Here is a 25,929-nt window from a genome sequence, read left to right on the forward strand (position 1 = left end):
AGAGGCTTTTCATGTGGATTTGCTGCTAAGTTCTACCTCAGTACAGAAGATGAAACTGGGTCTACAGTGCAGAAGGTGAGAAATTAGTTTTTGATGAATGGACACAACCTGCGAACCAAAGGTATCGAGATGGAACTCAACACAGCCTCAACAGTAATCAGTTGTTTTGTGTTTCCCTGAGATGAAAACATGAAACAGGATCTGCATTTGATAGCACTAAGAAATTAATAAGGTAAGTTTCATGCATGGTCCATGCAAAAAAAAAAAAAAAAGAAATTAATAAGGGAAGGATAAGCAAGTTGTCAAGGAAATACTGGATTTTCTACTGCCTTATGCTGATAGAGTCAGAGAAAATCTTATAGAGTTTTTTGTTAAAACTCAATCTGCTAATTTAGTCAGACTGACATGTTCCTCAATGCCAAGTAAGAGTCCTTTTTCCCTTTTTTCCCCTTAGTTTACGTTAGTAACAGTTAGCAAGTAACAACAGCTTCTAGGTTAGCACTGTCAGGATCAGAAAGAAAAAAAAAAAGGAGAAAAGCTTGATTTACTGAAATGAGAATTCTCTCAAATAAGGACCTAAATGGTTTTTCCAGAAAACCTTCCTAGACACATATTCTCTAACAGGTCCATGGGCTTAGGGGGCCTATAAACTCCCCAAGAGAACAAATAAAATTTGGCAATTATGTGCAATGTTTTGAAGAGTCTAAACTTTCATTAAACTCTCTAAGTGATCTATTACTCCCAAGCTCCCCCAGAAATACTAAAACTGACTGTACTGAAGATAAAAAATTCTTTTGTTTAGCATCAAAGATACGCAGTGCAGTAGTTCAGAGTTCTAAAAGGAAACTTTCTTTCTGAAGATATCTCAGACCTCACTCACAGACCTGTGAGTGAAATATCAGTTCTAAGTCAATAACCAACTTTATTTATAAGTCAGAGTTCTTTAAATTACTGTATTGATCTCTGCTACCTTAAATCCTTTATGAAAAAAGGGAAGACATTTTAAAAAGTGGTTGACCTCTGTGGTTCCCTCCCTCTTGACAATGACTTTACTTCCCCCACTAACTTTACTATGCCAAATTGAGTTTTATATTCGATATGAGGGGGAAAAAGGATATAAAACTGTACCTATTACACACACTTTCATAAAACACCAAGATTGGAAAGGAACAGACCAAAATATTAATGGGGTTTATTGTTGGGCTGGGGGACTATGATTAATTTTTATAATTATTTATATTAAATTATGTTTTTTGGGGTTTTATGCATGAGTACACATTTCTTTTGTAATCAGAAAATAAAATACTTTAGCAATGGCAGAGTCACTGGAGAAAATAAGCTTACAGATTTCCAAATAGGATAGAAGGCTAACAAAAAACTCAAATTCTAAAATAAAGAACAATCCAATTAAAAAAAAACTATGGCACATTTTTAAAGCATTTTGAAATTTCTGTCTTTGTGTAAACAAACTTACAGTTTCAATGACGATAGTAGCTGAAAAAGTCTTCTCATTGATGGATTCTAGGGTACCTTCATTTCCTCTGTAGCCTCCATTTAAAACTAGAATTCTTTTTCCTATGATGGAATATAAAAATTAATGTGAAGAAATATCTCCACTTTTCTTCTAACTTGTTACAGCAAAATGTACTACACTGAATAAACATAATAAAAAACAAAACCCTTTTTCTTAGAAGTTCTCAATCATTTAAGAAGTGTGTAGTATTTTAGTGCGGTGTATGGATACTTTCACTACTCGAACATTATAAGACTTCTCATTTTTCCCCCAATTATTTGTTAAAGGAATATGTATGTTTTACCTTTAGACTGCAAAGAATATAAGGTACTTGGAGAAAATGTTCAGAGTCCAGAAGTAATCAGAGACAATTTAGCTTACTTTGTCTCTTTGCAAAATTCATAAGATGGTTTGGCAGTTTTACAAAAATTTAAACTTATACCTAACATGTGACTGAGCCATTCTATGTATTTACCCAAGAAAAAAGAAACCAGATATCCACACAAAGCTTTGTACGTATATGTTCACAGCAGTTTTATTTTTAACAGCCAAAAGCTGTAAATAAGCCAAATGTCTATCAACAGATAACTGGATAAACAAACTGGTACAGTAGTCCCCTCTTATCCCAGGTTTTGGTTACTCTCAGTCAGCGTGGTCCAAAAATAGGTGTGTAAAGTACAATAAAATATTTTGAGAGAAAGAGACCACATTCACATAACTTTTATCATACTATATTATTATAATTGCTCTATTTTATTATTAGTTATTATTCTCAATCTTTTACTGTGCCTAATTCATAAGTTAAACTTTATTATAGGTATGTATGTAGGAAAAAAACATAGTATATATAGTGTTTGGTACTATCCATGGTTTCAGGCATTCACTGGTGGTCTTGGAAGGTATAGGGTAAGGGGGAATACTGCATATCCATACAATGACATACAGCAAGAAAAAAGAATGAACTACAGATACGTTCCACCACATAGGTGAATCCAAAATAATTACACTGAGTGAAAGTAGCCAGACCAGAAAACAGGACACATTTATATTTATAGAAACTTAATTTATATAAAATTCTAGAAAAATACGAACTGAACTATAATGACAGAAAGCATGTCAGCAGATGCCGAGGAAGACAGAGGATGCAGGAGCAGAAGGTAGGAGGGAGGGATTAGAGAGGGAAATGAGAGGATCTATTCATCAGCTTGATTGTAGTGATGGTTTTATGGAAGTAGGCACATGTTCAAACTTACCAAATTGTATACTTTACATATGTGTGATTTATTGTACATCAATTTTACCACAATAAAACTAACACAAATTTTTCTAATCTGTAAAAAGAATTTTTACTTTAGGGGGAAAAAGAATAAAGAATATGATAATTAGAAGTTCCAGAGACTGATGTTATCACTACATTGGCAATGACACCCCCAGGAAGATTTTGAGTCAGAGGTAAACAACCTGGTCAAAGCAGTGTTTGTACTCAGATACGGGTAAGTGTCCAAAAGGCAAAGACACCTAAGGGGAAAAAAAGCAAAATAACACAGACTTTCACTTGACTATCGCAGAGAGCTAAACAAATACATTACAGATTGAACATTCCTAATCTGAAAATTTGAAAAGCTCCAAAATGTAAAATCTTTTGAGTGCTGACATCATGCCACAAGTGGGAAATTCCACACCTGACCTCCTGTGACAGGCCACTGTCAAGATGCAATCAAAATTATTTAAAATATTGTATAAAATTACCTTCAGGCTATGTGTGTAAGGTGTATATAAAACATAAATGAGGATGAGTATAGTGGCTCACGCCTGTAATTCCAGCCCTTTGGGAGGCTGAAGTGGGTGGATCACTTGAGGTCAGGAGTCTGAGACCAGCCTGGCCAACACGGTGAAGCCCCGTCTTTACTAAAAATACAAAAATCAGCCAGATGTGGTGATGCATGCCTGTAATCCCAGCTACTTGGGAGGCTAAGGCAGGAGAATTGCTTGACCTGGGAGATGGAGGTTGCAGTAAGTCAAGATCGTGCCGCTACACTCCAGCCTGGGTGACAGAGTGAAACTGTGTCTCAAAAATAAATAAATAAATAAAAATAAAATAAAACATAAATCAATTTTGTGTTAAGACATGGGTTCCAACCCTAAGATATCCAATTATGTATATGCAAATTCCAAAATCCAAAATTGGAAACTCTTCTGGTCCAGGCATTTCAGATGAGAGATTCTCAACCTATAACCATAAGCCTAATATAACAAATGCTATCCATATATGTCTACGTTTTGCTTCAGGAAAAAAAAAAAAAAAAGTATTCCAGGAAAGGAAAATCCACTGATGCCACAAAACAGCTTCATCAGAGAGCCAGTAAACTACGATGCCCTTGAATCCAAACAGAGATGAGTTACGCTGGCAGTTAATGTAGCCAAGACAGAAAAATAACAACCAACAAGTACTGTCAAAATACAGTGGTTTGAAAATGGAACCGCTCATTTTGATGGCATATGTATTAAATGGTCTGCAAACAGATTTACCTGGTGCTGGAATTACTGTCTCTAAATGAGTCTGGTCAAGTTTCAGCTTGTCTCCAGAATCAATCATCTTCACAACAGCTGTATATTTGTCAATTACTTCCTGTCATGTAAAATGAACACTTTTATAATAGAAGAAATATGTGCACACTCATTTAAAAGATCAAAAGCAAATGAAGACAAATAAAATATCAATCAAAAGAAAGAGTAACTCCTTCTATAAATGACACTATTTTCTAGATTCCATACATGATTTCCCAGTCTATGGTTCTCAATAAAGAACTCAATTCAAAGCTTAGTAAAGGTTTTCATCTGGAAACAATAACAGATTGGTGGTCCTGGAATAAGACTTTAAGAAATCTAACAAGAGGGGTAGTTTTGCCTAGCTTAATGTACAGTGGAAGAAGGGCAATAGGCATGCACAAGGCTGGGTGCTAGAATAAAACTAAATTTAGGAAAGGCAAAAAGGGAGAAAAGGCCTAGAATATTGATACAAACTTTAAAATCTCAGAGTAGGCCGGGTGCAGTGGCTCACATCTGTAATCCCAGTACTTTGGGAGGCTGAGGCAGGTAGATCACCTGAGGTCAGGAGTTTGAGACCAGCCCAGCCAACTTGGTGAAACCCCGTTTCTACTAAAAATATAAAAGTTAGCCAGGTGCGGTGGTGGCCACCTGTAATCCCAGCTACTCGGGAGGCTGAGGCAGGAGAATCACTTGAACCTGGGAGGCGATGGTTGCAATGAGCTGAGATCGCACCACTGCACTCTAGCCTGGGCAACAGAGCCAGATTCTGTCTCAGAAATAAAAATAAAAATAAAAATAAATAAAATCCCAGAGTAGCCAAAAGACAGTTTCTCAAGCAAAACACAAGAAGTCCTCATGAGACCTCTGACAGTATAATTGTTAGGCTGGCATAAAAGTAATTGCAGTTTTTGCCACTACTTTTAATATATGGCCTATCATTAAAAAATAAAGTACATTTTACTGACAAGCAAGGCATGCATGCTGAGGTTTTGAAGAGGTGCTGATGGGCCTTCATACATACTATCTGTCCTAGTAAGAAAACAGATCAACGCTGAGTAGAAACTATGGATGAAAAAGAAATATTTCTCCAACAATCATGAATTCAGCTTCCATTTCATGGAATAATCAAGAATTTTAAACATAGTACTTCTGCTACTAGGACTTGATTTTCAAGAAATACCAAAATAGCTTCACTCTGTGACCCAAGCTTTTTTCACAAATTCCATTCATAATTGCACGTCCTTACCTTAACAATAGCCTTTTTCTTATGATATTTCTCTCCCAGTTTCTTGGTTATAATTTTCACAATAATTTCCTAGAAAATAATAACAAAAAAAATGAAAGGAAAGACAGAAGTTATCGTTTGTCATTTACTTCTTCCTTTTAAACTATGTTCACCCAAAACCACAGGAAAATGTAACTGCCCTGCCAAATAAGAAATGCTGGGGTTCTCTGCCTTCCCAACAATGACAAACATTTCCTTAGCAATCTTTTATTCCTTCTTCCCCTTTCTGTTCAACGTGGTTAGCAAGAGGAAAAAAATATATACATATATATAAAAAATGTCTGATTTCTACATTGCAGATTTCTGGAAATCTAGGACTGTTATCGGTAAAATTCAACTCTAGTACTTCACGTCTTTCGCAGATGGTTTCTTTCCATTGCAGGAAGTGAAAAGTGCTGAGTTGTTCACTGCTGATAAAAACTCAGATTGCAAGAGACTCACTGGAAATTGCAAGGCACTGAGCCTGCAAGCTTATGCAGGACAGTTCTCACTATGCCCCTTTCTCATTAAGTTGCTTTGAATTTTCATACAGTTGGGATTCCTCCAGATTAGTTATAGCTAAAGGTATTGTTCTTCTGACCATCTAATTCTCAAATGGGAGGGAAATCTGGGCTTACTTCTTATGAATGAATTCCGAGTTTGCTTCTTTACCATTTTTTCCTGATTTGGATTAGTTGTCTAAAAGCTAATAATGAAAATTAAATTGCCTAACAATGCAATATTACTGCAGTGATTCTATATTTGCTACTTCAAGTGAATATATCAAAGAGATGGTCAAGTATTTCATAAAGCCATGCTTAAAATCGTACTAACAAAACTTTAGGAAGGACTTTGGGGAGAGGGTATTTAATAGTAGAAAGATAGGTTTACGGAAAAATGTGAACAGTCTTATTCTGAAGTCTCTCTTTTAAGACTTTCTAAATGAACCCAATTAATGCCAAAACAACTTCTCCAATTTAGTCATACTATTTTCTGGGCTAATTTCTCAAACGCTCTCATGTGTTCACACTCTAGTAATTGGAAGATAATTCATTACATCACTGTACTTATTGGCCCTTATCCACAGTAGATCTGTTAAAAATATTTCCTTTCTGAGTTTAAAAACTAGGCACAGTGGGCCTGGCGCGGTGGCTCACGCCTGTAATCCCAGCACTTTGGGAGGCTGAGGCAGGTGGATCACGTGAGGTCTGGAGTTCGAGACCAGCCTGACCAACATGGAGAAACCCCGTCTCTACTAAAAATACAAAATTAACCGGATGTGGTGGCCCATGCCTGTAATCTCAGCTACTAGGGAGGCTGAGGCAGGAAAATCGCTTGAACTCAGGAGGCAGAGATTACGGTGAGCTGAGATCGTGCCATTGCACTCCAGCCTGGGCAATGAGAGCAAAACTCCATCTCAAAAAAAAAAAAAAAAAAAAAAATCGGCACAGTGGCTCGGGCCAGTAATCCTAACACCCTGGGAAGTCGAGGCAGGAGGATCACTTGAGGCTACTATGTTGACCAGCCTGGGCAAAAGAGTAAAACCTTGTCTCTACAAAAAATACAAAAATTGGCAGGGCATTAGTGGTGCATGCTTGTAGTCCTAGCTACTCTGGAAGCTGAGGTGGGAGGATCGCTTGAGGCCAGGAGTTTCAGACCAGCCTGGTCAATAGAGCAAGACCCTGTCTCTATTTAAAAATAAAAAAAAGAATAAGACACTCTGAAAGTTTTATGAAAATGTCATGTCTCAGTAAGTCTAAAATAGAGCATCAATAAATAATCATTTTAAAATATTGTTAAATGTTTAAAAACTATTTTTAAATTATTTTAAAACAATAAGCAATAATAAATAAGCAATAAAATATAAAACTCCCTTGAGTTTGTGAAATTAAAGCCTGCTTTTCTCCACAATGTACCTATTAATAAATGGACATTCTAGTTCCAATAAGTTGTAAATTGAAAACCAACACTTGGGCATTTACAGTTCTACTTTTTGAACTCATTTCTGAAAACATAACCTCTTGTCTTATAGCAAAAATTGAAAATTCCTGGCTCAAATTTAAGATGCCCATAAACAAGTTTAGCACTAAACTTAAAGAACATTATTAGTCTATAAGCATGAAGTAACTCTCCAATAGAGGTGCAACCAATAATTAATGATCTAATAGGAAGAAAAGTCATTATAAGTTATAACTAACTCTATCTATATATATTATACGTGTTTGAAAAGTTTAGTTACTTATACCAAATGCTAGTTAAATCATTCACTTAAACATACATTTAGAACTCAAGAAACTCCAACTGAATACTTACAGGCTGTAGCCAGTAGTCTGTTCGGGCAGTTCTTTTCTTTTCCTCTTCAATCTGTAGAACACATAATGTCTTAAATTATCTCCCTAAAATCCTCATTGGATTTCAAAATACCATTCTATTTAGCAAAATAACACCATAGAACTGTGAAGCCCTCTACTTCACAGAAGACCAATGACATAATTTGCGAGCTCTGATAAATACAAATAAACATTACTTGTCATTAGTTTTTGATTTAAAAAAAACTTCAGTTTTTAAAAGTATATAATAAAGCAAGTCAACTGACCTAGGAAGCAAACAGACACAACTCCTATTCAGCTGCAAGACCAGCCACTACCTGCCCTCACCCACTTTCTCCCATGTGACTGTCAGGAGCTGGAAAAGAGGCCACGTTTTCATGCAGTAAAATCGTAACACATGGATCAATGTAGCACAGTGTGGTTAAGTATACAGCCTGGTAGCAAACAGGGGGCTCCCTGTTTGAAAATGACAGTAAAGCTCATGAATGAAAGGGAAGAAAAATACCACCAAGAGATAAATGAGAGTGACCAAAGAAAAGAGAGCTGTCGGGCTGTATGGCGAAAATATCGAATCTTTTTCTTCTCAACTGCTTACAGTTAACCCTAAGTACCAATTTTCAATGGGATCAAACAATGTAATAATCCCTTGGTTGATTCGAAACCTAATTTTAGGCTGGGCGTGGTGGCTTATGCCTGTAATCCCAGCACTTTGGGAGGCTGAGGTGGGCGGATCACGAGGTCAGGAGTTTGAGACTAGCCTGGCCAACACAGTGAAACGGTGTCTCTACTAAAAGTACAAAAATTAGCCATGCGTGGTGGTGCATGCCTGTAGTCCCAGCTACTTGGGAGGCCGAGACGTGAGAATTGCTTGAACCCTGTGAGGCGGAGGTTGCAGTGAGCCGAGGTCACATTGCTGCACTCCAGCCGGGGCCACAGAGTGACACTCCATCTCAAAAAAAAAAACAAAACCTCATTTTAAATCCTTCACCTTTTCAACAAACAGTGTTCTAAAATTAGTATGCATTATATTCAAAGAAGGTCGATTTGGCTTTCCATTTTTCTTTGAATAAAATTAAATTTTAAAAATCCCTGTCACAGCATGTAAGACCTCTATGGTGTTGGCCCTCCTGGCTCTCTGACCTCAAACGCCACCAGGTGCTTGCTGCACTCCAGTCCCGTGGGCCTTTCCTTCAGATGCTTGATCGTTCCTGTCTAGGTACCGTTCACTCTCTCCCCAGGCGCTACCCTCATACCTCCTTGGCACTCAGCATTTTGTGATCATTCACTGATTCACTGCTGAACAGCTCTGACGTTAGAATGAAAGCTCCGTGACTAACAAGGACTGTTTTTCTTTCTACTATACAGACCCGGGGGCTTGCACAATGTGCAGCATGTAACAGTGACTCAGTTTCATACTAAGTTTCATCTAAACATTATACTTGAAGCTTTTTAGATCATCCTGCATGGTGTGAGGACTAGGAACAGAGAAGACTAACAGCCAGCCGGGTGCGGTGGCTCACACCTTGTAATCCCAGGACTTTGGGAGGCCGAGGCGGGTGGATCACCTGAGGCCAGGAGTTCAAGATCAGCCTGGCCAGCATAGTGAAATCCTGCCTCTACTAAAAATATAAAAAATTAGCCAGGCATGGTGGCGGGTGCCTGTAATCCCAGCTACTCAGGAGGCTGAGGCAGGAGAATCACTTGAACCTGGGAGGTAGATGGTGCAGTGAGCTGGGATTGCACCACTGCACTCCAGCCTGAGCGACAGAACACAGAGCAGGACTCCGTCTCAAAAAAAAAAAAAAAAAAAAAAAAAAAAGACTGGACGGCATTTTCTATCCCTTCACAATGAAGACGAAAATAAATGAGGAGACAGAGGAAATAATATTAAAGAAAAAAAAGTTAGCTTCTTGTATTCATTTACTCTTTCTCTTCTATCCTGCCTCTTCTCTCCCACCTATTTTCTTAATTCATTGATAAGGCAGGCTATGTGTTAGAATGGAGAAGGGGATATTTAGGAGTAAATTAAGAACCTCCTGCAGTATTACTCTAGAGTCTTGGGTAGATTTAGAGCCCAAGTATGGCCCTAAATATGGATAATCATGTACTTCCAATGATTTTTCACATAGACTTAGCCATCAGGCTAAATCAAATTAAAACCATGTCACACTGGGCCAGGTGCAGTGGCTCACACCTGTAATTCCAGCAATTTGGGAGGTCAAGGTAGGCAGATCATTTGAGATCAGGAGTTTGAGACCAGCCTAGCCAACATGGTGAAACCCTGTCTCTACTAAAAATACAAAAACTAGCTGGGTATGGTGGCACACATTTGCAATCCCAGCTACTCGGGGAGGCAGAGGCAGGAGAATCTCTTGAACCTGGGGAGCGGAGACTGCAGTGAGCCGAGATTGTGCCACTGCACTCTGGCCTGGGCAACAGAGAGAGACTGTCTCAACAACAAAAACAGCAACCAAAAAAAAAAAACATGTCACAGGTTTCTCGTGCTCGCTAGGAGGTGCTAAGTGGAAGTCAAAGTCAACAGGAGAGTAGCAGTTGAAGGAGGGAGGCCAACCATGAAGGACTCCAATTTCTAACTGAATTCTACTGACCGTAACAAGCGCAGGGAGTTTCAAAGACAGCACCTGAGGCATTAAAAGAAACCTATTTAGGTGGGGCATGGTGGCTCATGCCTGTAATCCCAGCATTTGGGAATCCAAGGTGGGTGGATGACTTGAGGTCAGGAGTTTGAGATCAGCCTGGCAAACATGGTGAAACCCCATCTCTACTAAAAATACAAAAATTAGCCAGGTATGGTGGCAAGCGCCTGCAATCCCAGCTACTTGGGAGGCTGAGCCAGGAGAATCATTTGAACCTGGGAAGCGGAGGTTGCAGTGAGCTGAGATTGTGCCACTGCACTCCAGCCTGGGCAACAGAGTGAGACTCCATCTCAAAAAAATAAAAAACAAATAAATAAATAAACCTATTTAGGGGGGCTCCAACTCCAGTTCGGGGAACTGTATGTAGCTAGGTCACTATTCCCTAGTCCGTACATGATAATTTTCCTAATTTTCTATTAATCTAATAAATGGTGAAATGATTTAATTTTCCTTGGGTTCTAAGGTGTCCACACGCAGTCCATAAACTGTACCTCCATGATTTCATCCAGTGCAGATTTCTTTTTCTTCTTTTCTTTAGACTGAGTTGAGCTCTGGGAAGATTCTTTTCGTTTCACTGATGCTGAACTTCCTATCGTCTTCAGTGCACTCGGTCCCAGAGTACTGATGAACAGGAGAACCATGCTTGTTACCAAGAACCATACACAGACGAATGCTTTACGATGTGCAAAATTCACAATATAGAATAAATGTGTGACATAGTAATTTACAGGAGATTAGTGAAAACCATGGAGTCCCTGTCCACATCTCTTACAGAACCATCAGCACTGTGTGAGCATTTAACCCGTGCTATCTTTAACTCTCTGTACCTATCAGCACTGTGTGAGCATTTAACCCGTGCTGTCTTTAACTCTCTGTACCTTCTCCTCACTCCTTCGGTCAGTGCTACTATACTTTGTATAGTAGAATGATGGTAGGCAGCTTAGGTTTTGGTGTTGAGCAGATCAGGGTTTGAGGCTACTTCTATTAGGACCTGGAGTAGTTCACTTACCTAAGCCTCAAATCTTCATCTATAAATGAAGATAATAACATGACCCAACTCTTACCCAAATGCAAGAATTAAATGACACGTTTTCAAATGACCGGTTTAAGTCTAGCACATTACTCTCAGTTCTGGTTTTGTAAAGCAAAGTCCTCAACGTGTTACTTAAAAGTTTTTAACTGCTCCCAACTGCCCAGAGTTAACAGTGTAAATCCTTTTTTTTGAGATGGAGTCTCACTCTGTCGCCCAGGCTGGAGTGCAGTGGCGCGATCTTGGCTCACTGCAACCTCTGCCTCCCAGGTTCAAGCGATTCTCGTGCCTCAGCCTCCCAAGTAGCTGGGATTACAGGCACCCGCCACCACGCTGGGCTAATTTTTGTATTTTTAGTAGAGATGGGGTTTCGCAATGTTGGCCAGGCTGGTCTTGAACTCTTGACCTCAGGTGATCCACCTGCCTTGGCCTCCCAAAGTGCTGGGATTACAGGCGTGAGCCACTGTGCCCGGCTGACAGTGTAAATTCTAAATTCTTTACTGCCAATATACAACTGTCACCATTGGCCCCAGAATACCATTCTAGTCACCATCCCTGACTTACTATGTACACCAGTCACTAAGAACAATTTGCTATTGACTGAGCCATGCCCTATGCTTTCAGCCTCTGAAAATTTGCACATGCCTTGTTTTATACCTAAAATAATCTCTCCTTTTATCTCCGTTTGTTAAAATTCTTTAAGGTCCATTCTTCATGAGGGTTCTTGGATCTTGCAGTGTTTTGAACTGCCACAGTACCTTGTGGCATGCATCACACTGCACCTTGCATGATAATCATTTGTATGTACGACTCCTCTCTTGTAGTAGGGAGGAAGCATCTATTTTTTCCTGCAAAGTGGCAGTAACTATCTTGTAACTCACATTAAATAGATGCTCCATTAATACTGGCTGATCAAATGACTTTTACTCATCTAATCATTTAATGTGTCATATTTACAAAAGATGAAGCAAAGGATAAATATTTACACAGAGCTACCATGGAGCTAACCAAGAAAAAAATACATGATTAGTAGAGAATACAACAGATTTATTATTTTCCTTTATTTGGACTTTAAAAAATGCATTTAAAGGTAGCATTAGATTGATGAACTGCTGGGTTACTTTAAGCTTGAAGTCAACTAAAACCCCTACTTCTTTTCTCTATGGAGAATTGTAGGTAAGGACTCTGTCACTCTGTTTTTATGGGGGTTGTTTTTCTTTACCTAACTGTCAGGCTTTCCATTTACCTTTGTAAAATTTTACCCACTGGGTTTTGACCTGTAATTCAACCCACTGAACATATATTTAAACTCTGATTCTATTACTGAATGCATTACCCAGGGTGTGACAGCTATAAATAATGGACATGGGTTTTGAACAGGCCAAATCCATGTAAAGATAAGTTCCTCAACTTGCTACTTAAATGTCCTTTAGATTTAAGTGTACTTTGAACTAGGGATCCAGGGATAATTCAGATCATAGTCAACTACAATATGTCTACAAAATAGGCACTAATAACCCTAGCAAAAGAGGAGTTAGGATTAAGCGGTTATTTTTGGCTTGAGTGATCACCACTTCCTCGTCTCATGTTCACAAACCACCTACTTCCTGTCATAATCTGTTGGAAATGCTTATTAATCTATTGTTTTCTAAAGACTTTTCTCCACTTAAAAAAAATATATTTGCTTATTTTTCTGCCTTCTGACTCCTCTACCAATCTCCATGATACCTCAGAGGTTCTCAACAGTGAGTCCCCAAATATTAATACATCTATAAATTATTTCAGTATTTTGGTATTAATCTCAGCTTAGACACTTGAGTTTATTTAAGGCTATTATTTACTCTTCTTAAAACTCAACTGGGCCGGGCGTGGTGGCTCATGCCTGAAATCCCAGCACTTTGGGAGGCTGAGACAGGTGGATCATTTGAGGTCAGGAGTTTGAGACCAGCCTGACCAACATGGTGAAATCCAGTTTCTCCTAAAAATACAAAAAAATTAGCCGAGCATGGTGGTGCATGCCTGTACTCCCAGCTACTTGGGAGGCCGAGGCAGGAGAATCGCTTGAACTTGGAAGGCAGAGGTTGTGGTGAGCCGAGGTCATGCCACAGCGCTCCAGCCTGGGCAACAAGAGCGAAATTCCGTCTCAAAAAAAAAAAAAAGAAAGAAAGAAAAAGAAAATTACTCAGCATCATTAAATGCTTAGAATGTGACAATAATGGGGAAAAAGATGACCAGAAGAGCCCAGCAAGATCTCAGGGTGATGTAAAGGGCATTCCAGGAAGGGGAGCAGCAGATGTAAAGGCAAGAAAGGGCGAGACCCCAGGCTCATTTAGGAAAGCACAAATCAATGAGCACAGCTGAGAGCAAACGGCAGGAGACATACAGGATCACAAAAGTCACTTAATAGTATGTAAAAAAATTCGAGGTCATCTTAGAGATGCTGAAACCAAGAGATGTTAATAAATGAGTGACATGGTAAGAGCTGAAGTTTAGAAAGGTCCTTTTGCTGGCAATATCAAGATCCATTAGAAGGGTGAGAGACTGAGACAGGGGTAAGGCAGAGTTAAAATAAAATCAAGGCAAGATATGAATATGAGTAGAATGAAAATGGAAAGTAAGGTTCCTTGAACAGCCCTCATTTTTGCTTTCAGTAACTAGAGTGAATTCTAGCCCTTCTTAAAGGAGATAAAGAAGCCCAAAGGAGAAACGGAGATGAAAATCAAGTAAACTGTTTCAGGCAATAAGGGGACTCATTTTTGTGCCTCAACATAGCCTAAAATGTCCACTTTGATATCTACATCATTTAGTTTTTCTAGGTTTTAGATATATAAGAGATATAAATCCACAGGAGAATGAATCCCAAACTATATTATGTACCATAATTTCAGAGAAAAAAAATTTTAGATGTCTTTCAATTGTATTATCTATGACACTACATTCTTATACAAATATTGTTCCTTATTCATGGACTCAGGTCACAACATATTAACATAGATAACTTATCAAATAAATTATCAAAATTGGTCAAATAAAACTAATATTTTTGCTAATATCAAGGTTTGGCATAGGGGTACAGCAGGCTGTATAGACCCCCAAAAATATCAGGTCCTTATCCCTGAAACCTATCAATGTTACATTATCTAAGAAAAGAGTCTTTGCAGATGAGATTAAGTTAAAGATCTTGAGAGGAGGAGCTTGGCCTGGATTATCAAGATGGACCCTAACTACAATCATCCCTTTTCTTGTAAGAGCAAGGTGGAGGGAGATTTGACACCTGGAGGAAAAGGTGATGTGAGGATGGGGCAAAGAGACATTTGAAGATGCTCGTGTTAAATACTGGAGACATGCAACCATGAGCCAAGTAACGCCTGCGGCCAACAGAGCTGGAAAAGGCAAGGGACAGATTCTTCCCCAGAGCTCAGATTCTTCCCCAGAGCACAGCCAGCAGGCTCCTTGATTTCAATCCAGTGATACTGATTCAGAATCTGACCTCCAGAATATGACCTCAACATATTTCTGTTGTTTTAAGCCACCCAGTTTGTGGTCATCTGTTACAGCGACCATAGAAAACTAATACAAGGGAGGTCAATTTGGGGAACACGAACCAATCTTAACATTCATCTACATCTAGGAATAACACATACTTCAAAAGAACAGACAGAAATGCATAAAGTTCTAAAAGTATAAGGCATGTGTGTTATATTTGAGCCGATCTTCCAGGTCATATCATGCCAATGTTAGACAATTCTTCTGGAATGTACCCAGATGTAGAACCCAAATAACCAACTTCTTGATGATATCTAATGTAGGTATTAATTTTCAAATATTATTTTGATCAAAGTTAAGACATCTGGCAAATCATTTTAAAGTTGATCTATATTGCTGATTCAGCCTACCTATCTCCTTCCATACTCCTAGCCACTTATTCAATAGTGTAAATAAACAATGACCTACAAACAAACCCGAAAAACTTAGATCTTAAAAAAACAACATGTAAAGTACTAAGTAAAATAGAAAATATCATCCGGCTTAAAAGCAAATTCCAGTAGATACTGGTACTTGACTCTCTTGTCTTACTCATCTTTTTTAACCTCCGTAACAAAACTGAATGTACTGCATGTCAGAAATAGTGAATAAAGATTTGGTGAAAGAATACATAAAAATTGCAAGAGAAGATAATGTAGAAAGTAGGTAGAACTACCTGACCACATGCTATGCCAGGTTTTGACAAACGACAGCCTAAGGGCCAAATGCCAGCTGCCACCGGCTTTTGTAAATAAATGTACTGGAACCCAGCCATGCTCAGTTCCTTCCTGCACTGTCCATGGCTGCCTTCTCACTACAACAGCAGAGTTCAGTTATTGTGACAAAGACATCTGGCCAAAAAGCCTAAAATATTTACTATGTGGCTCTTATAGAAAAAGTTTGCTGACCCCTGCCCTGTGCTAGACCACCTAGAAGGGCGGGCAATGATTACTGAGTGTTTCCTGGTGTATTTACACTGTACTGGGGGCTAAGAAGAGAGGCTGACAATCTCTATTCTCAGAAAACTCACAATGCAGCAAGTAAAAGAAAAATGCATATCCAGCTAACATTTAAACTGTGACAAGTGGGCTAAGACAGGAAAAGAAACAGTTTTATATAGCGAATAAGGAACCGTTAAATGGAGAAGGATTCATGGAGAAGCAAAAGTTTATTCATGTGAAACATATAATCAAAATGAGGCTTTCCTCAAAAAACACAATCATCTCATAACAGGCAAATAGGAAAAGAACAGTTGCTAGCTGGGCACAGTAGGGCGTGCCTGTAATCCCAGCTATTGATACCTGGGAGGCTGAGGCAGGAAGATCACCTTGAGCCCAGGAGTTCAAGGCCAGCCTGGGCAACATAGCAAGACCCCATCTCTTAAAAAAAAAAAAAGAACAATTGCTAAAAAAACAACACAACCAATAAAAACCAAAAACAGGTGAAAACTACAACTAGAAAAAAATGATTCACAATACTTTAAAATGCAGTAACCAACATTTCACAAAAATCCTAATGTTTTAAGATATCCGTGAATGATGCAGCTCACCTTGACTTGGAAGATGTTGCTCCGGATGAGCTACATGCTCCTTTACTCAAATTAAACGTGACTAGAAGAAAAAAATGTTATTCCATACATACATTTCAAGAAAATCATAATAAAACTTCTCAGATAAGATACTACAAAGTGTTCACAGAGGAACTCCAGGACATTTTCAATAAATGAGAGCTAAAATGTTCCTATGCGGAGACCACACATTCCTGTAAAACGTCCCAGACTGAAAGCCATAGAACAGGAGGAACTTGCACACCATGTCACCGTGGCAGACCACACGGGCGCTTCCCCGCTCTATCCCCATTTCCCCTGAGGAACAGTACTCCAATTCTGTTTAGGTCTCCACGCCTCTTGCCTGCGGCTCAGGGGACATAACACCATTTTCATCTCTGGGGTGAATTCTGATTGTCTAATCCAATCAGCATAATCCCAGTGACTGCTTTTTGAGTGGACATGTGACACAGTTCTGGCCAATGACATTTGAAAGGAAATCTATTGAAGGGAGGAGTGTCTTCTTGGAAAAGTATCCTTGCTCCTAACAAGATTCTAGAAGAGCATCCAGAGATGCTCTCTGCCATCCTCACAACAATGAAGAATCTGCATGTGATGGCTGGAGTGTTGGCAGCTACCCTGTGTCCATATGGCATGCAGAACCACCTTACCTCTGGGATTCTTATTATGGCAAGATATTTCCTTATTGTTTAAGTTAATTGTAGTCAGTTTTGTTACTTGTAGCTTCAGCTATCCTATCCAATCAATTTATTAGTATTACCTTTTCATTAAACTAATAAGAACAATGTAACTCAGACACATTAGATGTCTTACTCTCAGATATGTTGACAAGTTGCATTTTTAACAAAGCCAATATAAAAGCATCTATGTTTAAAAAAAGAAAACTACCTTTCTCTTCATCATTTTCTCTGCTTAATTCCGTAAAAGTAGGGACCTCCTAAAAAAAAGAAAGTTTTAAGGTTTTGGTGTACAGTGCACTATCACCATTCAATAGACCTAAATTATGACTTGCTACCTGTGTTCCCAGGCTACAAAGTGTTCACAGAGGAACTCCAGGACATTTTCAATAAATGAGAGCTAAAATGTTCCTATGCGGAGACCACACATTCCTGTGAAACGTCCCAGACTGAAAGCCATAGAACAGGAGGAACTTGCACACCATGTCACCATGGCACTACTATTAGGCACTACTGTGCCTAATACGCAAGTGATTAAGATCCTAATTAAGAAATTACATGCTTTTGGCCAGGCGCGGTGGCTCACACCTATAATCCCAGCACTTTGGGAGGCCGAGGTGGGCGGATCATGAGGTCAGTAGTTCGAGACCAGTCTGGCCAACACAGTGAAACCCTGTCTCTACTAAAAATACACAAAAAATTAGCTGAGCATGGTGGTATGCACCTGTAATCCCAGCTACTCAGGAGGCTGAGGCAGGAGAATCACGTGAACCCGGGAGGCAGAGGTTGTAGTGAGCCAAGATCGTGCCACTGCACTCCAGCCTGGGTGACAGAACGAGACTCCGTCTCAAAAAAAAAAAAAAAAGAAATTACATCTTTTGGCCCAGTATGGTGGCTCATGCCTGTAATCCTAGCACTTTGCGAGGCCAAGGCAGGTGGATCACCTGAGGTCAGGCATTCGAGACGAGCCTGGCCAACATGGTGAAACCCTGTCTCTACTAAAAATACAAAAATTTAGCTGGGTGTGACGGTGGGCACCTGTAATGCCAGCTACTCAGGAGGCTGAGCCAGGAGAATTGCCTGAACCCAGGGGGTGAGTGTTGCAGTGAGCCGAGATCGTGCCGCTTCACTCCAGGCTGGGTGAAAGAGCGAGACGAGCCTGGCCAACTTGGTGAAACCCCGTCTCTACTAAAAATACAAAAATTAGCCGGGCATGGTGGCGGGCGCCTGTAATCCCAGCTACTCGGGAGGCTGAGACAGGAGAATTGCTTGAACCTGGGAGGCGGAGGTTGCAGTGAGCCGAGATCATGCCACTGCCCTCCCCAGCCTGGGTGACAGAGCAAGACTCTGTCTCAAAAAAAAGAAAAAAGAAAAAAGAAATTACATGCTTTGGCTGGGCATGGTGGCTCATGCCTATAATCCCAGCACTTTGGGAGGTCGAGCTCAGGCAGGAGGAATGCTTGAGGCCAGGAGTTCGAGACCAGCCTGGACAACATTGCAAGACCCCCCATCTCTATTAAAAAAAAAAAAATTAGCCAGGCATTGTGGTGCACGCCTATAGTCCCAGCTACTCATATGAGGCAAGAGGTTCACTTGAGCACCAGAGGTCAAGGGTGCAGTGAGCTGTAATCATGCCACTGCATTCCAGCCTGATGACAGAGAGAGACAGTCTCTCAAAAAAAAAAAAAAAATAGAACTTACATGCTTTGCAAATATTATCCAATTGAGAATTATTCTAAATGCCAAAAAGCAGCTTTTCTATGCCAAACTGCAGAAGTTTACCTATATTTTTATTTCTATTACAACTTAAACAGGAAGTAACAAAAATATAAGGCAATAAACTTTAGGAAAAGCAAAAGCTTTTTTTTTTAAGTCTGTTCAAGAACAGACTAAACTAATGAATAATCAATAGTGGTATACTGGAACAATGGTTACGTCTGGGAGATGGGGTATTAATTGGCAACGAGCATGAGAAAACCCTCTGGGATACTAGAAAAGTTCTATATCTTTATCTGGGTGGTGGTTCCACAGGTTATCTGTCACTCTTTCTACACACGTATATTTGTAAAAGTTCAGTGAACTGTACACATAAGATTAATGCACCTCATACTTTAATCAATGTATGTTAGAGCTCAATAAACAGTTCAAAAAACACTCAGTTTCACATACACACCAGGCTATATTTGCCCGCTCACACACAAGTGTTAGAATGTAAGCCACAGGAGGCTGGGCGTGGTGGCTCACGCCTGTAATCTCAGCATTTTGGGAGGCCCAGAAGGGCGGATCACCTGAGGTCAGGAGTTTGAGATCAACCTGGCCAACATGGCGAAACCCCGTCTCTACTAAAAATGCAAAAAATTAGCTGGGCATGGTGGCTTGTGCCTGTAGTCCCAGCTACTTGGGAGGCTGAGACACGAGAATCGCTTGAACCCAGGAGGCGGGGGTTGCAGTGAGCTGAAATCGCGCCACTGCACTCCAGCCTGGGCGACAGAGTGAGACTCCGTCCCAAAGAAAAGAAAAATGTAAGCCACAGGAGACAGTTTTTTGTATCTTTTGTTCAGAGTATTCCCTGTGCCTAAAAGAATCCTGGCACAGTGGAGGCGCTTATAAATATATGTTGAAATAAATGCCCCAACCTAGTTATTCTAACACCTCAGCTCCTTCCCTCCCCATTCATCTGGCTTGCACCCACTGATTCTTCAAGACTCCTGGGCACTGGGGTTGTATCCACCCTCAAATACTCTGTCCTCCCCAGGCCAGAGTAAACATTGCTTCTCTATGTTTCCACATGCTGCGTTTACCTCCAGTACTGAATTAATTATAATCAGTTGAAATTATCTGTGTATATGTCTTCCCATTAGGTAGCATCTCTATTTAGATATAAGGAAATTGAGGTTTGGAAATATTATGTAATTATACAAGATTATGAAGTTAGTACGTCAGGAATTAAACCAAGGTTTGTCAATGCCAAAAATGTGCTTTTGACACCAGGCTGGTTTTCCTCTTAGTTCAGGAACAGTGACCACAGAACTTGATTCAATGCTGAAAAAACACAAGCTGGCTGGGCGCGGTGGCTCACGCCTGTAATCCTGTAACTTTGGGAGGCCGAGGCGGCCGGATCACGAGGTCAGGAGTTGGAGACCAGCCTGACCAACATGGTGAAACCCTGTCTCTACTAACAATACAAAAATTAGCTGGGCGTGGTGGCGGGAGCCTGTAGTTCCAGCTACTCAGGAGGCTGAGGCAGAAGAACTGCTTGAACCTGGGTGGCGGAGGTTGCAGTGAGCTGAGACTGCACTACTGCACTCCAGCCTGGGCGACAGAGTGAGACTCCGTCTCCAAAACAACAACAACAACAACAACAAAAAACAAACAAAAAAACCAAGCCATTGTGCTTCTTTAGACCTCTGGACATTGCTTCTCAGGATGATGTTGCTTACCCACCTGTTCCTTCCCTTCCAGGCCTCTTCTCACTTGTTCTTCAATAAATTTGGCAGTTTTTTCTTCATCATCAAGGTCCTGCTTTTTCTTTTTCTCCAGTTCCAGTTGCCGGCGGATAGTTTCTGGGTCCCTGTCTATGTACTGAATATACCAGCCTTTTGGTGTCTCGTCCACTTTGCACAAGCCTTAAAGAAACAGCCACCGCCATAAATTAGCATACAACAAAGCAAAACATAAATATGAATGTGTTTCATCTCTGCATATTTATTCATTCAAACACACTCAAATCAGGCCGAGCGCAGTGGCTTACACCTGTAATCTCAGCACTTTAGGAGGCCGACACAGGTGGATCACTTGAGATCAGGAGCTCAAGACCAGCCTGGCCAACATGGTGAATCCCATCTCTACTAAAAATACAAAAATTAGCTGGGCGTGGTGGTGCACACCTGTAATCCCAGGTACTCAGGAGGCTGAGGCAGGAGAATCACTTGAACTCGGGAGGCAGAGGTTGCAGTGAGCCCAGATCCTACCACTGCACTTCAGCCTGGCAACAGAGCGAGACTCAGTCTCAAAAATAAAACACCAAATACACTAAAATATATTCAAATATACAAATTCATGCAGCAAATGGGATTTTCCATATTTATATTTAATGAAATTTAGATACTGTATGTGGATTCAACCAACCGTGGGTGAGAAATACTCAAAAAAAAGAAAAACGGATGGTTGCATCTGTACTGAACATGCACAGACATTTTTTCCTTCCCATTTTTCCCTAACAATAGAGTATAAAAACTATTTACATTGTATTAAATATTATAAGAAATCTCGAGATGATTTAAAGTATGTGGGAGGATGTATATAGGTTATATGCAAGTGCTACATCATTTTACTTTATATAAGGGACTTGAGTATCTGTGAATTTTGGTTATCAGCAAGGGCTCCTGGACCCAATCCCCCATGGATACTGAGAGACAACTTTATTATCTTGCATAGTATTTATTCAATTCAATATCCAACGGTTATATGATGTTCTATTAACTTAAGGCAGAAATTATGCTCCCAAAATGGAATCAACTAACACGATGAAAAAGCAGAACACTGACCCAATTTTTTTTCTCTTTTCTTATCCCAAACATCTCATAGGATGACTATGAAGATTAGAAGTGGGAAAGAAAAAGCAACTTTAAAATCTCATTCTTACCTTCTCTGCCCAGCCACTTAGTAAAATCAGTCAGAGTTTCCCACTGAGTCGCATTCATGTGGATGTGCTCTCGGTGGCTGATGTATTCGTTGTAGACAATGTTGTTGTGGACCCTTTTAGTGCCTGAGAACAAAATATGACACTGATGATCCTCAGAAGATTATGCCATTTATAAAGCTGTTATTTGCACAATATTTAAAATGTTTACCAAAGCGTCTCCTGAGAAGTTCTAGAAAGTCATTTCGGAATTCCCTAAGAAAGAAAGAAAGGAAAGCATTAAGGTAATTTCTACAAACATATAGCATCATCTTTCTGAAATTTAAGCAGTAGTACAGTTTTTTGTTTTTGTTTTTTTTAAGACAGAGTCTCGTTCTCGTCACCCAAGCTGGAGTGCAATAGCGTGATCTCAGCTCATTGCAACCTCCACTTCCCAGGTTCAAGTGATTGTCTTGCCTCAGCCTCCCAAGTAGCCGGGATTACAGGGGTCCACCACCACGCCTGGCTAATTTTGTTTCGTATTTTTCGTAGGGATGGGGTTTCACCATGTTGGGCAGGCTGGTCTCAAACTCGTGACCTCAGGTGATCTCCACCTGCCTCAGCCTCCCAAGGTGCTGGGACTATAGGCGTGAGCCACTGCATCTAGCCAGTAGTACAGTTTTAATGTCCAAATGATATATGAAACATCTACATGAATATGGCTATGAACCTTTAAAAACTGATCAAGGGAAGAACTCCAAAAGATTATAGCTTTTAAGGATTAAGTTAAAAGTCAGCTGGGAGTTGAAATTTTTTGTCTTGGTAAAGCAGTCATAGAAACAGTTACCACATACCTTTGGAATGGGTCCTTCATGAAGTCTGTTAGTGCCACTGATGGTGGCATAATGACCCCAGTCTATCTATGACAACAAAACTGCCCTGATTCCACATGAAATTGGCACTTAATATGTCCCTCTGAGCTGGGTACACCGTATTAAGTGCTAGATAAACGTAGGTGAATAAGACATAAATCTTAACCTTCAAGGAGGTTACAATCTAGCATAAACAATCATAACAAAAATTAAACTGAAAAAGAAATGTAACAAAATACCATTGAAGGAGTCACAGGAGATGCCCAGAGGTGATTTCATTGTGGTCGGTGAAGGATAAGTAGAACCCTAGAGGTGAACTGCAAGAGAAAGCTATTTCCAGCTGGCACAGAAACATGAAAGCCTCACATATCTGAGAAATGGCCTAATTTGACTAAAATTTATGGCTGATAAAAATGAGAGTGAGAGTGAGGGTAGAGTAGAATAAGGGAGATGAGGTGGCTGGGAAACCAAAATAAGGTTTGGCTAATTTTTGAAGTACCCCGAATGTCATGCGAAAGAGGCTGAGTTTTGTGCCGTCAATAGAAAAGCATTAAATAATTTTGTTTGGCCTGGGTATGATGGCTCATACCTGTAATCCCAGGACTTTGGGAGATCGAGACAGGAGGATCACTTGAGCCCAGGAGTTCAAGACCAGCCTGGGCAACAAAGTGAGACCCTGTCTCTACACACACACACACACACACACACACACACACACACACTCAAAAAATTAGCCAGGTGTGGTGGTGTGCATCTATGTTCCCAGCTACATGGGAAGCTGAAGCAGGAGGATCGCCTGAGCCCAGGAGGTCAAGGCTGTAGTAAGCCATGACTATGCCAAAAAACAAGACCCTGTCTTAAAAAAAAAAAAAAAAAAAAAGTCCAGGTGTGTTGGCTCACGCCTGTAATCCCAGCACTTTGGGAGGCTGAGGTGGGTGGATCACCTGAGGTCAGGAGTTCAACACCAGCATGGCCAACATGCCTAAACCCTTTCTCTATTAAAAATATAAAAAATTAGCAGAGCGTGGTGGCGCATGCCTGTAATCCCAGCTACTTGGGAGGCCGAGGCAGGAGAATTGCTTGAACCCAGGAGGCAGAGGTTGCAGCGAGCCAAGATCGTGCCACTGCACTCCAGCCTGGGCAACAAGAGTGAAACTCCATCTCAATAATAATAATAACAATAATAATAATTTATAAACCAATTTTTAAAAAAAACTTGTTTTTATTTCCATGTGTTGATACATCTAACCCACATAAACAGAAGTTCTTGGGGTCTTCAATATTTTTTAAAAGTATAAAGGGGTCCTAGGACCAAAATGTCTAGAAGTTTGGAAAGAAAGAGATGGTAAGAAGCAAAGAGATGTTTATTAATGGTAATGATAAGAACAGCTAATCTGAATTGAATATAGGCACTCTTCTAAGCACTCATAAAGTGTTAATTCATTGACCTTCATATAAACTCTATGAAGGATCAGCAACACTTAGAAGAGGTTGCTATTTTTAGTGCCAATTTTTTTTTTTTTTTAGACAGAGTCTTGCTCTGTCGCCCAGGCTAGAGTGCAATGGTGCAATCTCGGCTCACTGCAACCTCTGCCTCCCCGGTTCAAGCAATTCTCCTGCCTCAGCCTCCTGAGTAGCTGGGATTACAGGTGCCCACCACCATGTCCAGCTAATTTTTGTATTTTTAGTAGAGACGGGGTTTTGTCATCTTGGCCACGCTGGTCTTGAACTCCTGACCTTGTGATCCACCCGCCTCAGCCTCCCAAAGTGCTGGGATTACAGGTGTGAGCCACCTTGCCTGGCTTCTTAGTGCCATTTTAGAGATGAGGAGAATAAACCACAGAAAAACTTAAATAGGTCATCCAAAGGCGTACAGTTTTTAAATGGAGAAGGATTTGAATTTGGGAAGTCTGAATGCAGAACCTATGTTCTTTGTCACAATTGTGTTAGAATGAAAGACAGTTTTGTATATTTGAAGTGGAAGAAAGGAAAAACTAAGTTGTGAGAAATAATTTTGTAACAGTTTTATACTATGATTAATTTTCAAAAGAAGATAAAAACTGAGCATAGAGAGAATACAGTTAACATATAAGAAATAATAGAACTTCCAATATTTAAAATATTAACCATCTATTAAATGTTCAACTGAATAAAGCCTATAAGATAAAGAGTTCTTTGAGTTACTTACTCTGAAAAATAATCCATAAACTGCTGAGGATTTTCTGAAGCCAGCAATAGTTGTCTCTGATGAGATTCGGACATACAATGACACTTAAAGCCATTCTACAAAAAATGTAAAAGCAATAAATTCTGAGTTAGGTCATCAAAATGGGCTCTAAATAGAAGTATTTAGTTAAAACCCAAAAAATCTGCTCTTTGATGATAAATTAAAATATAATCAAATCATTAGCTGTAACTACTCTATCAGGTTTTCAAAAAAATTTTTTATAGAGTTGAGCTTTCAACTCTGCTAATCAAAGAATAATCCTTGAGATCAAAGAGACAGCAAAAGAGTGTTGTAGAAAACAGACACTAATAAGAAGCATACCAGGCACAGAAACAGAAGAGAGATTCCATTTTTTAGACTTAAGTTAATCAATTCTCATTGAGCACACACTTTATACAAAGTGTCAGACAAGTGCTCAAAGGAGTAAAATGGGTCATTAGTGAATTTCCACCACAGAAACTACTTTCGCTCACTTTCCTCTACTTCAGCTCATTATCCAAAATACATTGCTGCATATTATATTAACCTTGTTAAACATATTAAATCTGTACCTTCTTAAAATGACAGGAAAAAAAACATACAAGTTTTGACTTAGTATACCTCTCCTTAATATTTGAACCTCATTCTTCACTAGTAATAGAAACGAAAAATGTGCCTTTCTTGTATTCCCTATCTCTATCTGAAGCACAAGCACCCAAGCCATGAAACCAGACAACATCCTAGATTCCTTCTTCTCTTTCTACCTCCAATTTAATAGGAAGTCTATTCAGCTTCTTAATAACCCATATCCAGTCCCTCTGATCAATCTCACTGACACCGTCCAGATTTCCACACTCGATTTTGCTTCAAATAGTTTCCTAATCTTTAGATCATGGACCTCTTACACAATTTTTGCCTCATCTGTGCCCTATAAGAATCATAGTTATTATTTAAATTTATTTTTAAAAGAAACTTGGTATCAGCCTCATAAATAAACAGTATCGCTTTCCATATATTAAAAAATAAAATAAAATGAACAAACAATAAAGTTACTAAATCCTAGAAACCCAGGAGTAGATTGGGGGGATACCCTGGCTCTGACCTTCATTCTCTTCAG

At 39.7% G+C, this 25,929-nt stretch overlaps 1 protein-coding gene across 5 annotated transcripts in view; it reads right to left on the reverse strand.

Moving 5' to 3' along the window:
- The window catches only part of KIN (Kin17 DNA and RNA binding protein), a 39,655-nt gene that overhangs the window by 9,728 nt on the left and 3,998 nt on the right, over window positions 1-25,929 (reverse strand). For all 5 annotated transcript variants that reach the window (XR_001338519.4, XR_608743.6, XM_014346361.4 and 2 more), the window contains exons 2-12: window positions 24,795-24,889; window positions 21,967-22,010; window positions 21,759-21,881; window positions 20,558-20,739; window positions 17,325-17,373; window positions 16,419-16,479; window positions 10,806-10,935; window positions 7,641-7,691; window positions 5,310-5,378; window positions 4,043-4,142; window positions 1,475-1,575 (exon numbers count right to left, since the gene is read on the reverse strand). Coding sequence is in view for 3 of the 5 variants with exons in the window: in XM_014346361.4 (XP_014201847.2) it covers window positions 1,475-1,575; window positions 4,043-4,142; window positions 5,310-5,378; window positions 7,641-7,691; window positions 10,806-10,935; window positions 16,419-16,479; window positions 17,325-17,373; window positions 20,558-20,739; window positions 21,759-21,881; window positions 21,967-22,010; window positions 24,795-24,889 (1,005 nt within the window). In the remaining 2 variants the exon portion in view is untranslated. The remainder of the gene's footprint in view (window positions 1-1,474; window positions 1,576-4,042; window positions 4,143-5,309; window positions 5,379-7,640; window positions 7,692-10,805; window positions 10,936-16,418; window positions 16,480-17,324; window positions 17,374-20,557; window positions 20,740-21,758; window positions 21,882-21,966; window positions 22,011-24,794; window positions 24,890-25,929) is intronic.

Source organism: Pan paniscus, chromosome 8 (assembly GCF_029289425.2).
Source record: "Pan paniscus chromosome 8, NHGRI_mPanPan1-v2.0_pri, whole genome shotgun sequence".
NCBI lineage: Eukaryota > Metazoa > Chordata > Mammalia > Primates > Hominidae > Pan > Pan paniscus.